The 14,383-nt window shown below is 46.5% G+C and overlaps 1 protein-coding gene across 1 annotated transcript; it reads left to right on the top strand.

Annotated features, from left to right (window-relative positions):
* Positions 1 to 5,118: 5,118 nt before the first annotated feature.
* On the top strand, positions 5,119 to 11,129 carry LOC121683474 (serine/Arginine-related protein 53-like; the record flags this gene model as incomplete). The annotated part of the gene is made up of 3 exons (XM_042063105.1): positions 5,119 to 5,244; positions 7,147 to 7,269; positions 10,573 to 11,129. Coding segments are annotated over 3 exons (342 nt in total), but the record flags the coding sequence as incomplete, so codon positions are not given.
* Positions 11,130 to 14,383: the final 3,254 nt, after the last annotated feature.

Consider the following 14,383-nt stretch of genomic DNA (forward strand, 5'->3'; position numbering starts at 1 on the left):
CACTGGGACACCAGAGACTGCTTGTTAGTGTGTGTGTGAGTGTGAGTGTGTGTGTTGTGTTGTGTTTTTTTTTTTGTCTGTATGTCTGCATGCGTGTGTGTATGTAAGTTTGTGTGTGTGTAAGAGTGTGTGTGTGTTTGTTTGTTTGCTTGCTTGTTTGTGTGTGTGTGTGTGTGTGTATGTATTTGTCTGAGAAACCGACAGAGAAGTGCATGCCTTCCCTCTGAGGCCATACGTGTTGACTCGTTAGCCCTGGCGTGACACAGCGGGCGGTCCGACGCTAATCACGCATCCGCCCGTCCGCGCGTCGCCCTGGGCAGGGCGTGCCGGCACCTGCCTCTCGGGAGCACGCGCGGTCAGGCCACGGCTGTGTTGTCTGGACGCGCCTTCCGCCCCGTCTGCGTCTGCGCTGGAGGGAAATCCCCATCTTTTGTTTGCTCCCCTGCTCCCCGGCCAATGTCATCATTAAGGCCCGTTTGGCTGCTTTTTAGCTCTGTAATTGAAGTTCATGACATTCCAAAGCACCTTTGAATTTACGGTCATTTGTGTGTCGCCGCAGGATGAGTGACAGCGTGCGCCTATTTGCTCATTTTTCCCCCCGCTGAGCGGCCAACGCCAGTTCCGCCGTAATTTAGTTCGCCGAGGCAATACATTCAATTACGGAAATTAATCAGCGGCAGCAATAATATATCCCCCCCCCCCCCAGCTCCTGCTCGCTTGATTGACGAACCTTTCGCCAAAGTCAAGTTTACTGAAGGTGGCGAGGGGGAGCGAGGACCTCAGTGTTGCGTGAGGAAACAGCGCCCTCTGGTGGGCCAAGTCATTTTTCACCCCTGAGTAAATCTGTTACAGTAGTTATACCAGTTTGATTTTCTCCACACCCTTCTCCTCTCAATCAATGAAGGAGACAAACAGCTATTTAGAGCGCATCAGGCTGTATCGATTGCAGATTGCTCATCGGCCGTGTGTTGGCCTAATTTTAGTAATGACCTTACAAGCAAGTGTCAGTTCTATGAAGAGTGCTGAGGGCAGTATGTTTTTTTACGAGAAGGTTGCTGTCAAAAGCAGATCTTGATAGCCCTGAATGTTCATATTTCTAGAGCTCCTGAAAATAACTGCTGTCTATTGTGTGTCAGTTTAGCTTCTCGGGCCCTGGAAGGAATCTGTCCTCGCGGTGTGACTACTTCATTTTAATATACAGGGTTTGTCTTCAGCAATACTGTCTTCTCCATCAGCCTTTCAGAGAAGAGCTTTAGTCCACTACCACTAGTCATTCCTCTCCCTATTCGCCCTGTCTTCTCTGCCACCCACCCTCCCTCCCTTTCTCTCTCTCTCTCTCTCTCTCTCTCTCTCTCTCTCTCTCTCTCTCTCTCTCTCTCTCTCTCTCTCTCTCTCTCTCTCTCTCTCTCTCTCTCTCTATCTCCACCTCTCTCTCTCTTCACCCCCCCCTTTCCCTTTCTCTCTCTCTCCCTCCTTCTCTTTCTCCACCTCTCTCTCCACCCCCTCTCCCTTTCTCTCTCTCTCTCTCTCTCTCTCTCCTTCCCTCACTTTCTCCACCTCTCGCTCTCTCTCTTCACCCCCCCTCTCTCCCTTTCTCTGTCCATCTTTTTCTCTCCCTCTCTCTCCCCACCTCTCACTCTCTCCATCTCTCTGTGCCCATCCCTCCTTCTCTCTATGTCCCTCTCTCTCTCTCTCTCTATCTATCTCTCCCTCCCTCTCTGCTCTCTGTGGTGGTTTTAGACAAGGCTCTTAGTGCTAGTGGTGTAATGCGGTGACTATGGACTCGGCCCCTCTAAATTAATTTCCTGGATAATGTGTCAATATTAAATATCAACTTTGACCCTGCGGGCCAGGGAGGGGGGGCCGCCACTGCCGCTCTCCGCCGAGGCGTATTGATTTTTGGCCGTCTGCGCCTTGGCCCTGACCCCCCCCCAACCCCCCCACCCCCCGGTTCACTCTCTTCCCCCCCTATGAAATACATATCTGCTCCCCTCACTGACATCTGACAAACAGCATATGGAAGTCATTTTATCTACCAATAATGTGTTTGTCAAAAAGTATGAGACTTTAATGGAAGCCCGTGCCCAGGATGGGCTGTCATTGATATATCTGGGTGGTGCTGGGGTTGGTTTGCCGTCATAGGGTTTTGTGTGTGTGTGTTTGTGTTGGTGTGTGAGGTGTGTCTGCATGGGTGTATGAGTGAGATGTGTGTATGTGTGTGTGTGTGTGCCTATGTACATTCCTGTGTGTGTGTGTGTTTTAGTGAGATGATGCACATGGTACACATACATACATTTCTAAAGCAGCTGCTCTGATGCCCATAGAGTACTTTGACACACACACACACACACACACACAGACACACACACATCCAGGCAGTTGTAATATGTGTCTGAATGGGTTGTGTGTGTGTGTGTGTGTGTGTGAGCTGATGGCTGGCTGTCTTGTGAGGGACAGGCCAGTGGCTGCAGGAGGATATTGTGCTGAGTGTAAGGCGCTGGGCTCCGCAGCTGAAGGTAATGATGGGTATTTCTGGAGGCGCGGTGTCTGTTTCACTCTCTTTCCTGCTCGCCTCTCATCACAGACACATCTGTCTGTCTGTCAGTCAAGCAGGGTGTCCATCATTTCAACAGACATCATATCTGTCTGAGTTAGTGCCATTAAGCTGTCCGTCCTGTTCATATTGTAGTGGTGTGTGTGTGTGTGTGTGTGTGTTTGGGGAGGGGGGAGAGAGACAGAAAGATTTAGAGAGAATGTGTGGTTGTGTAAATGAGAAGTGTGTGTGTGTGTGTGTGTGTGTGAACATGTGTTTTCTATTTGCTGCTGACTCTACGCAAATGAAAACGGGAGCAAATATTCATTTATTCATTAAACGCGCAGAGCAGGGAGATGTGTTGTGACAGTTGCTCTCTTGCAGTTAATGGACAGAATTAATTCCAGTCATTAGCCCAGGGGAGAGAGAGAGAAAGATGGAAAGAAGAAGAAGAGTGAGAGAGAGATGGAGAGAGAGATGAAGAGAGTGAGAGAGAGATGAAGAGAGGGAGAGACGAACTGAGAGAGTTGTAATCTAGCTTTATTGGCCCCATATAAAATCAAGAGCTAACTGATGAATGCATTTTGTTTTGATTGCTTTATTTATTTTTCAGAAAGCCTAGCCCGTGCTCAAAGCATTCCGCCCTACTGCTGTCAATCACGCCTCAGTAACCCGCCCACCCACCCTAAAAACACTCCAATAACGAAATGAAAAATAAAAACAAGCAAACAGAAAATAAAAGTCCTGAAATGAATAAAATGAAATCCTGCCTGAAATAAATAACAGAGAAAAAAAGAAAGAGGAGAATGAATGAGACGTCACTGCACCCACACTGCCCTGTCCTGCCCCGTAACGCAACGCTGCCCTGTCCTGCCCCGTAACCCACGCTGCCCTGTGCTGCACCGTAACGCAACGCTGCCCTGTGCTGCGCCGTAACCCACGCTGCCCTGTGCTGCACCGTAACGCAACGCTGCCCTGTCCTGCCCCGTAACGCAACGCTGCCCTGTGCTGCCCCGTAACGCAACGCTGCCCTGTGCTGCGCCGTAACCCACGCTGCCCTGTGCTGCGCCGTAACGCAACGCTGCCCTGTGCTGCGCCGTAACGCAACGCTGCCCTGTGCTGGTCTGTTCTGCCCTGTGCTGCGCCGTAACGCAACGCTGCCCTGTGCTGCGCCGTAACGCAACGCTGCCCTGTGCTGCCCCGTAACGCAACGCTGCCCTGTGCTGGTCTGTTCTGCCCTGTGCTGGTCTGTTCTGCCCTGTTCTGCCCTGTGCTGGTTTGTGCTGGTCTGTGCTGCCCTGTTCTGCCCTGTTCGCCCTGTGCTGGTCTGTTCTGCCCTGTTCTGCCCTGTGCTGCCCTGTGCTGCCCTGTGCCCCTACTCTCCATATGGTGTCCAACGCAGTGCAGCAGAGCAGTGGGTACAGAGGTGGAGACGTCTCTTCATCTGTAAATCAGGAAATTAAACTAATCCTTGAGCTCACGACTGACAGGTATGCAGAGAGAGAGAGAGAGAGAGAGAGACCTAAACACACACACACACACACACACACACACACACAAACACACACACACACATGCGCCCACATGTTTTAGATAATTGTCCTATATGTAATTACAATACACATGCATATTTGTCATGCTAATACAGCAATTTGAATGTGGGAGCGAAACAGGTTGCAAGTGTATCATTTGTGTGATGCAATTATCCTATTGTAAGTGAAGTGAAGTCTATGGCATTGTTTTGGCAGCACAGTGAGGGAGACAGACAGACAGAGGGAGAGGAAGAGGGGGTTCAGTGTTGTGTGGAGAGAGAGAGAGAGAGAGAGAGAGAGAGAGAGAGAGAGAGAGAGAGAGAGAGAGAGAGAGAGAGAAGCACGTGTTTGAGTGTGTGTGTCCTGAGCCATTCCTAAGGCCGCCTCTCTCTTTCCAGATGCCACTCATGTGCAGGCCTGCACAGCTGCTACACCCCCCACTCTGACACACACAAAACACAGATTCACACACATACAGTATGCCCATGTATACATATTCACAGACACTGTGCTTGCCTGCACACACACACGTATATGCCCACACATACACGCACCCACACACATTGACTGACACACTTATATGCACACGGATGCACACACACACACACACAGAACACACAGAAAACCACTCACACACACACACACCTCTGTGATTGGCAGATGGAGTGATGAGAGGAGTGTTGTGTGGATGAGTGGAGGTCTGGAGAGGAGGGATGGGAGGAGGTAAATATTGACAGCTCCACCGAGAAATTGGCAAGGGAGAACAAAGACAATTTAGTCACTTTCAGTCTGCTGTCTTTCTTTGTTTTGCTTTTCTCTCACTCTCTCCTAACTCACACATTCACACTCACATACACACACACACACACACACACACACACAGACACACACGTACACGTACACACAGTCTGTTTTATTTTGTTTACGCTGCACACACATCACACTGCACATTAGGGATCTCTAAGTGACGTTTTCCTCTATGACCTCTCTCCTGACCTGTCTTTCTGTGTGTGTGTGTGTGTGTGTGTGTGTGTGTGTGTGTGTGTGTGTGTGTGTGTGTGTGTGTGTTCAGAGGGGACCACTCTGGAGGAGCAGGTGAGGCGGATTAAAGACATTGAGGCCATCGAGAGCGACTCTTTTGTTCCTCAGGCTTTCAAATCATCCCGAGAGACTCCAAAGGTGCGTGCTCTTTCTCCATCTCTCCTCTTTTCTCGCTCTCTCTCTCTCTCTCTCTCTCTCTCTCTCTCTCTCTCTCTCTCCTCCCTGTCTCTCTTTCTCTCTCTCTCCCTCCTCCTGTCTCGGTTTCTTGTGTAATCAGAGATTGAATTGTCCCTTTTTGCCTGCTTCATGCTGACTGTCCACAGATGAAATCATTCCAATTCAATGCCTTCTCTTCGGGTCTAGCCGCCCGCCCCACTGCCCAGTCAGTGGACAAAGGCCCACGCTCCGCCACCACAAAAGCACTTCACACACACACACACACACACACACAGAGAGAGAGAGAGAGACAAATCCAGACACATACATACTGACACAGACACATATATGCCCTCTCTTTCTCTCTCTCTCTCACACACACACACACACACACACACACACACACACACACACACACACACCCTTCCACTGCTATATACAGCGAGCACCATAGCCAGGAGCGGATGTTAACCGCATTAGACCAGCAGGAAATGGCTAGTGTGCGGAGTTAGGAGACAAAGGGCCACGGCTCCAATGCGAGCAGGATGACCGATTGCCGCCCGCGTCCGCGTCACGCTGCGGGGGCACAGATACGCGCTCGCCGGCTTTAAGTGCTGATTCGCCATCAGACTTGGCCCTGCTGCTTCCCACGTCCCAATAAAGACAGTCACGCACAAACCAATTGGGCCAGTTACCCCTCAGAATGGCCTCTTATGGCATTGCACTCCTGGACTACAATGTGCTCCATTCTCAGAGTGCTCAGGTCCATACACACATACACACACACACACACACACATACTCACATACTCTCATACACACACACATACCCGTCAACACACACACACACATACCACATACCCCTCAACACACACACACACATACTCACATACTCTCATACACACACACATAACCCCTCAACACACACACACACACACACATATACACACATATACTCACCTACTCTCACACACACACGCACATACCCCTCAACACACACACATACACACACACACGCACGCACGCACATACACGCACACACATACACACACACCCCTCAACACACACATACACACACACACACACACACACTGCACAGGAGAGACTAGGAGACTAGGAGTTGTCCATTTAGTTATTTCTGCCTCAGTCAGTCACAGACATGCTGGTCTCTACAGCATTATAGCAGGAGACTGGATATCCCTTTGCTCTTGCCTGTGGTAAAAGGGATCGCTGTGGTATTTGTGGTTTGGTATGCATGTGCTAAGGACACATATTAAATTGATAAGTTTCCTGTTTCGTCAAGAGAGGCTTCCAAGTAACACTTTTCAGAGAATAAACAGTGTTTGTGGAGTTGATCGTTTGGAAAGAGAAAGTGTTTCTGATTGTAGCCATTAGAAGAGAGACGTAAGAAACACATGAGAGTGTGACAGACAGTTCCGACATAGTTGAGAACCGGCAAATATGTCACAGTGTTCTGTCGCGAGTCAACCCTGTGTGCGCACTGCCACCTTGTGGCCAAACAGTAAAACTGCACAGACAGCAGAGCTCACCAGCAGCTTAGAGAGCATCATCAGTCTGATGCTGAGAGGCCTCCTCTGTTAGGCCTCTCACCCCTCTGTTTCTCCGTGTGTGTGTGTGTGTGTGTGTGTGTGTGAGTGAAAGTAGGAGTGTGAGGGTTATTTGTATGTGTCAAGTTTGTGTATGCGTGTGATATTATGTGATGTGGTGTTTCAGTAAGTGTGTGTGATAAGACGTGTGTGTGTGTGATAATTCTGTGTGTGTGTGTGTGTGTGTGTGTGTGTGTGATAATCCTGTGTGTATGTGTGTGTTTGTGATAATTCTGTGTGTGTGTGTGTGTGTGTGTGTGTGTATTTTGTCCCTTCAGGCCTCAGAGCTGGTGGAGGTGAAGAAGGAGTCGGTGAGTTCTGATTGGTCTGAGCATCAAGCTCCTCTGCCTACCACCATCGTCTACAACGACAACGACGGAGACTCTCTGGCACACCCCAGCGTAAGTCAGTGTGTGCGTTTGAGTGTGTGTGTTTGAGTGAATATGGGTGTGTGTGTGCGTGTGTGTGAAGTCGTTTGCACACGCATCTGAGCACCAGGGAAACCATTTGTAAATACACATACGTATGATTCGTCTAATAAGATGCCCAAACACAACATCTCCTGCGTGCTAGTGTTGGCACCTTAGCAAACCAGTTAAACATAACATACCAGCTTAGTCATCATAGCACCATCCTGGGTTAGAGGGGCAAAAGAGTCATTGAATCACTTTGCAATGATACTGTGTAATGCTTCCTGTGTAATGCTTCTGCTAGAGTGGGAATTATGTGCAGTGATTGTTAGGGTGTGAGTTGGTGTAATGTTAAAGTGTGAGTGTAAATAAATCTAACTTTGTCTAAGAGTCTTAGAGTGTAAGGGTCCATTCACACCAAGAACGATAACGATAACTATAACTATAAATAAATATAGTTCTCGTTAATATGATTGACGACGTTCACACATAAGCTATAACGATAACAACATGAAGAACGATATTGTTGGGGATCACTTTCAGATCGATATAGTGGGTTACATATAATGTGAGTTGTGTGTAACAGTATTAGTGAGTGTATTGGTGTGTAATGTGTGTTCCTGCCGAGCGGGCTCTGCAAGTAGTGCTGTACGATCCCCCCCTGACAGGCTGATCTATGCGGGCAATATGCCCAAGGCGAGGAGCTCCAATCAAGAGGGATGAGTCGCTGTCACTTAGTAGCGTAGACAGTGGAGCGAGAGAGGCGCCTGTCATCTCAACCTCATTAGTGGAGTGGAAGAGTGTGTGTGTGTCTGTGTCTGTGTGTGTGCACGTTTTGTTGTGTTGTGAGGACTTTTACACTCAGACGACACGACCTGTACCACAGAACATCACTAAGCTCAGTCCATCATCTCCGCCATCATCATCATCATCATCATCATACTTAACCCCTAAGGAGTGTAGCGATGGCACTTTGACTTGATTTCGCTCACTGACACCTCTGAGTTAAACACAAAACCGGAATCTACATAACAAATGCAAATATACACACATTCATACACTCATACGAGCACAGACGGCAGACACACACACACACACACACACACACACACACACACACACACACTTATCCAGAGGATGATGGAGAATATCAATCTCCTGATCGCTTAGATTGAATTTCAGGCTAGTCTCGTGTTTTTTCTTCTCTCCATTGCCGTTGATTGAGAGAAGAGTGATGAACCTCGGCGCTCTAATCTGCAGCTCAGACTTCGGCAGCACGGGCCTCTGTCTAGATGCTCCAATCACTTCAGTCGTGTCGCCTATATGCAAACGCCCAGTGCAGCTTTATGGATTGTGTGAGTTAACAAGCGTGCCTGACACCTCCACACCCACACGTTGATATTCTCAGGGCCATTAAACGTACTGTAGGTTATATCTACACAAGAACGGCACGTTAAAGGATGATGTCACAATAGGCGAACATTCTACTATTCATCTCAACAGCAGAAAGGAGGAATGAGAATTACATTAAGCTGCAGAGCATGACTGATGAGCTCAATACCATAGTTCTCCCAGACTATATTTAATCATGATCGACAGCTGAGTATTTGATGGGTTTCATACAAACATTCAGTGTTCATATCCACTTAAAATTAGTTTGGTTGCGCTAAAAACTCAAACCCAAGTCAAGAAAGAATAATATAATATTATAATATAATATTGGTTATTATAAACAGAGCATGGTCATCATCATTGTATTTACATACTCAACACACAGGGTGTCATTTAGAGGGCTACCTTAAAATGTCATGATTTTGTTGTGTGCATGAAGTGTCAAGGCACATTGTTGAAGCTCGTGAAAGTATCTCTGGTGAGCATGCAAAGGTATCTGGTATACACCAGAAACATGGAAAAAAAAGAAAACAATTTTGAGGCTCTGTAGATAACAGACTGGTAGCATAACTCAAAAGTAATCTAGGCCTAATTCACATCCTGTTGATATAACAGGATGTGAATTGATAACTATAACTACTTGTAACCAAATGTAGGCACAGCATAACTGAGCAGAACCGAGTTGCTCTGACAGTATCTGGCCAGTCTATAGTAGCAGTACCACCAAGAGCCAGTAGAGGGAGCTGCTGAGCATCAGACCACATGAGATGAACTCAGCAGAGCTTGACCTTGCTCGAACAAGCCCAAGTCTTAGGTCATCATCAGTGGAGGCGTGAGACATGTCAGTGGATACATATGGGCTTGTTCACGTCTCACACCTGTCCTTGTGATCTTAGTGGTGTGGTGCTGGACTGTGATGAGAACACTGCTGACGTGTTTAGAATGGGTTCACAAGTGTGTGTGAGACTCATGTGTGCAGTACACACACACTCACACATACACTGGCGCGATGCTGAAAGGGTGTCCCACCCGCGACCTTCATCATAGGACTGTGTGAATGAACTGCCCGCTGGCTGACCTTCATAGAGTTCATGTGATAACAGAGATTGCACCTTATTATTATCTCTCTCTCACACACACACACACACAAACACACCTCAAACGTTTTCATCGCCTATCAAAGTCCATTCAATATACACATTTTGTCTTATTACAAACACACACACACATACTGTATGGACGTCTGTTCCTTGGTCCAGTCTTAGGCGCTCTTTCTTTGTCCGATAGTAACAAGTGCTGATGACTACTGTTCTTGACCAGAAGTATACTGTATCAACCACACAAATTCCTCATCAGAAATGTATTACAATGTAACATTCCAGAAGTCTTGATCAGAACTGTTTTACAATGTAACATTCCAGAAGTCTTGATCAGAACTGTTTTACAATGTAACATACTGTGCTCTTATAGCTGGGCTGATGGGGCTAGGAGCTGTAAACAGCAGACACGCTCATGGCTTTGATTCCCAGAGACCACTGGTAAAAATAAATATCTGTTAATACAATAGGCCTGTAGGTTCTGGATAAAAGTGGAGCTGATTCAGTCTTTATTCTGAGAGCTGTCTTGAATAGAGTTTGAACTGGTTTGTCCTCTTAATCTGTAATGTCCGCACAGTGTGTCCTGTATGAGAATGAGTGGCCACGTTCTCAACTGCTTTGTCTCTCTCTGCCCCCTTAACCCCCTGCCCCTGCCCCTGCTCCTGCCCTTGCCCCTGCCCCTGCCCCTGCCCCTGCCCCTGCCCCTGCCCCTGCTCCTGCTCCTGCTCCTGCCCTTGCCCCTGCTCCTGCCCCTGCTCCTGCTCCTGCCCCTGCCCCTGCCCCTGCCCCTGCCCCTGCCTTGCAGTTGTTCCTGGATAAGGAGGAGGCCGAGGAGCGCTGGCTGAACAGACTGGTGGCCCTGCGCCAGGAGAGGCTCATGGGAAGCCCCGTGCCCTGAGGCGGACAGTCAACCACACCTTCCTCGGAACCAGACTCGGAACCCAAACTGCAGAACCCGGACCACAGATCCCACATTCTAGAATCGGAACTCCAATGCAAGACGGCAGAATTCTGATCACAGATCCTGAAAATGCAAAACCATATCTGAGAGCCTGCACTGAAGTACCCTCCTCTGAGCTCTCTCCTGCCCTGTGTGAAAAGGTGGGTCAGTCTGACCAACTGGATCAAAGTCTGACAAACTGCCTAGATGTCTCAGAAAGAAAACCCCAATGTGTTTACCATATTAGCAATAGTGGAAGTAGGAGTTTAATGAGTTAATGATAACATGGTTTGAGAGTAGACTGGCTCCAACATTTATTTGAGCGCTAACAGAAATACCCTAATCTGTCTGTGACCCAGCGTGATTTTGAGATCATTATGTCTTTTATTTCATTTTCTCAATAAACTCTTTAAAAACCTTTACTCTTGAGTAGTCCTTTTTTGCCATGCATTCATTATTGTATAATCTGTCTATGCTGGTCAAGGCAGAAACTGCATATGGACCCCCCCCCCCCCCACACACACACACACACACACACACACACACACACACACACACACACATACACACACACCCAGCTGGGGCATGTCATGTCCATTTGAGTTCTATTTGCAGTGTGCTCCGGGTCATGAGTTATAAGTAGTCCTCTGAGTATGGGGGCCAGGCACACACATACACACACAAACACAAATGTCAGCAGGGCTAAGGCATTATTTTTGGGAAGGCTGCATCATACCTGAAAAAGCATGGCTCTTTAACACTGTTAATTTGTGAAATGTGTGTCAGTGCTTTTTTTAGGTCCTCACCCTGCAGCGTGCCGCTGACTTCAGCAGGGCCAGAACCTTAGAGCACAGAAGTTGCCAGAACTGAACCGCATCATGGCCAGATCTGCCTCCGTGTCGGCTGTGTAACAGGCTAGCTGTTCTCTATTTCTGCGCCTCGGATAGCAGTTACTGTATGTGCGAGTGTTTTAAATGCTACCGAGCTTGTCTATCAGAGAAACACACCAGCATGCGGTCGCTGTCATCCGGAGCTGGGCTTGCCTCTGAACAGATGGTGCCTCTTACAGCAGGCGGACATATGCTGGCAGTTGGACGGCTGGTTTGCCATGGTAGTCTGCTGGCTAGGAGTGATTCCCAGTGGAGGAGTGTCACTGCAATTAAATACAAGATGTTTATTTTGTGATGCAAAGTGGACATGAATAAGCAACGTTTTTTTTAGCAACACAAAAGGCCACAGTGTTGACATTTGGCTAGACATGGGGTAGTAATAATATAATAATAGTGTGTATGTTCTTTAGTATCCCATGGATGTCCTATAACAGCAACTCGATTTCTGTGCGCTGCAAAGTGCCAATATTGGCAGTGAGTGGAATGCGTGGCCCACTAGTGGATAGATAACACGCAACACAACTGCACATGGTGCGTCTAGATAACTAGTCTAGGTCCTGGGTAAGGGTAATTTGAATGCACTTCATTTAGCGGAGAATATCTGAACTGTTATAGACTAATATGACCCCATTGAACAATGTTGGATGTGTGCCAAAATCTCTACCCGGGATGAAAGTCCTGAAAATGACCACAGCAGATGACACTATTATCACACTACAGGTGAATGGGACTTTTTTCCCCTTTATAGATATCCCCATACATTTCTACCAGATTAATCTTCATATTAAGAGAAATACTTTTTGTATTACACTTTGCCTAAAAAATAAAATAAAATATGCAAATGAGGCAATATCTCATTAAATATGCGTAGGCCTACATGTAAACCCTTGAAGCTACAGATTTTCTGAGGTGATCACAATGTTTACAATGACCATGTAGTTAGTGTATGTGTATGAATTCTGGTTTGATATTTTTAATTGTGTTTTGTGCTGTATTGAATGGAAAATTAATTGTATACAAACAAGGGATGCATAAGTGGGGTCAAAAATGACCCCAGCGGTTGTTTTTTTGCAATATCTTGGTCATTTTTGCTAATGACCAAGCAGAGAGACAAATTGCTTACTATACTTTCAGGAAGTCAGTTGCAGGTAACTTGCATGAGTGTAAGTGTGCAAACTCATGGATATGTGTGTGTGGTTGTGTGTGTATGAATACTGTACCGGAGAATGTTTGGGGAGATTTATGGAGCTTTTAACTAGTACATAACAGTGATTTTGATTATTTCCTATGATAATTTGTATTAACATAACTTCATATCTGTAAAATATTGATTTTCATTCTGCAATGGTACAGTGTTGCCTGGGGGCAAAAACTAAGTTTATATCCAACCTTGCTATTATCATTGGAACGTTAAAGTGAAAAATACAAAACAACAGGTGAAATGTTCCCTGTGTTGCAAGGTAAAACTCACTTTCACAACAGAGTCCAGGTATGGGGATGATGATCAGACCTCATTCAGTGATAGGATTTTTACAACTATAGCCTCCCTTGTATTTGCAGTACTTGCAACAACGGATACCAGCTACCCGACAGGGACACCCATTCTTGTGTGCACTTGCCACACGAGCAGGGATCCACACTTGCCACACGAGCAGGGATCTGGTAAACCTTCAGGTTTTGAGATTACAATCTCAGGGACTAATAAACTGCCCTTTCTTACAAAACCATAAGCATCTGCATTAACCCATTTCACCCCATCGACCGAAAAAAAAAAAAATTTACTTATAAGCCTCTAAAACTAACTGGGGAATATCCCAATACTCTTTCAGTAAATATTGAAACAATAGTGTTTCCATGAAATGTGTGCAGTGTCAAATGTTTTGAGTAAATTGTCACATGACCAGAGCTGTTTACTTCCTGGTTGCACCTTGAGAAGAGGATGACGGCCTCACCGCTCCCAAATAAAAGGTTTTTAAAGTATGTTAAAATAAACATAGGACAAATATTTGTTGTACACATGGTCTTTAAGGTGTCTAGTTATGATATATACATTTATAATTATTCAAATGTCTTTGGTGTGTTTGCAGAATGAGTAAACATGTTAACGGTCACAATAGTGACCGGTGGGATAGAATGTTGTATCTAGATGCACACATACTTCTACACCTACAAACACACACACATACACATACTCATACATACACACATACAGAGACATACATACACACACTCACACACAGATACACACAGATACACACACATGCACATACACACACACACACATATTCACACACACAGGCATACACACACACTCACACAGATACACATACACACAGACATACACACTCACACATACACACACACAAATACACACACACCCACACAGATATACACACTCAGACATACACACTCACATACACACTCACACAGATACACATACACACTGACATACAGTACACACTCACACATACACACACACACACACAGATATACACTCATATACACACTCAGACATACACACTCACACACACAAATACACACACACACACACACAGATATACACTCACACACATACATATACACACTCAGACACACACACACAGACATACACACTCACAGACACAAACACACACAGACATACACACTCAAGGGGACTTCACATTGCACGTGACATGCACTTTGCCTGCTGCTCTCACACACCCACCTGCAGGTACACACACACATACTGTACATATATATATATGTGTGTGTATGTGTGAGTGTGTATGTCTGTGTGTGTGTCTGAG

This window comes from Alosa sapidissima, chromosome 15 (assembly GCF_018492685.1).
Source record: "Alosa sapidissima isolate fAloSap1 chromosome 15, fAloSap1.pri, whole genome shotgun sequence".
Lineage (NCBI taxonomy): Eukaryota > Metazoa > Chordata > Actinopteri > Clupeiformes > Clupeidae > Alosa > Alosa sapidissima.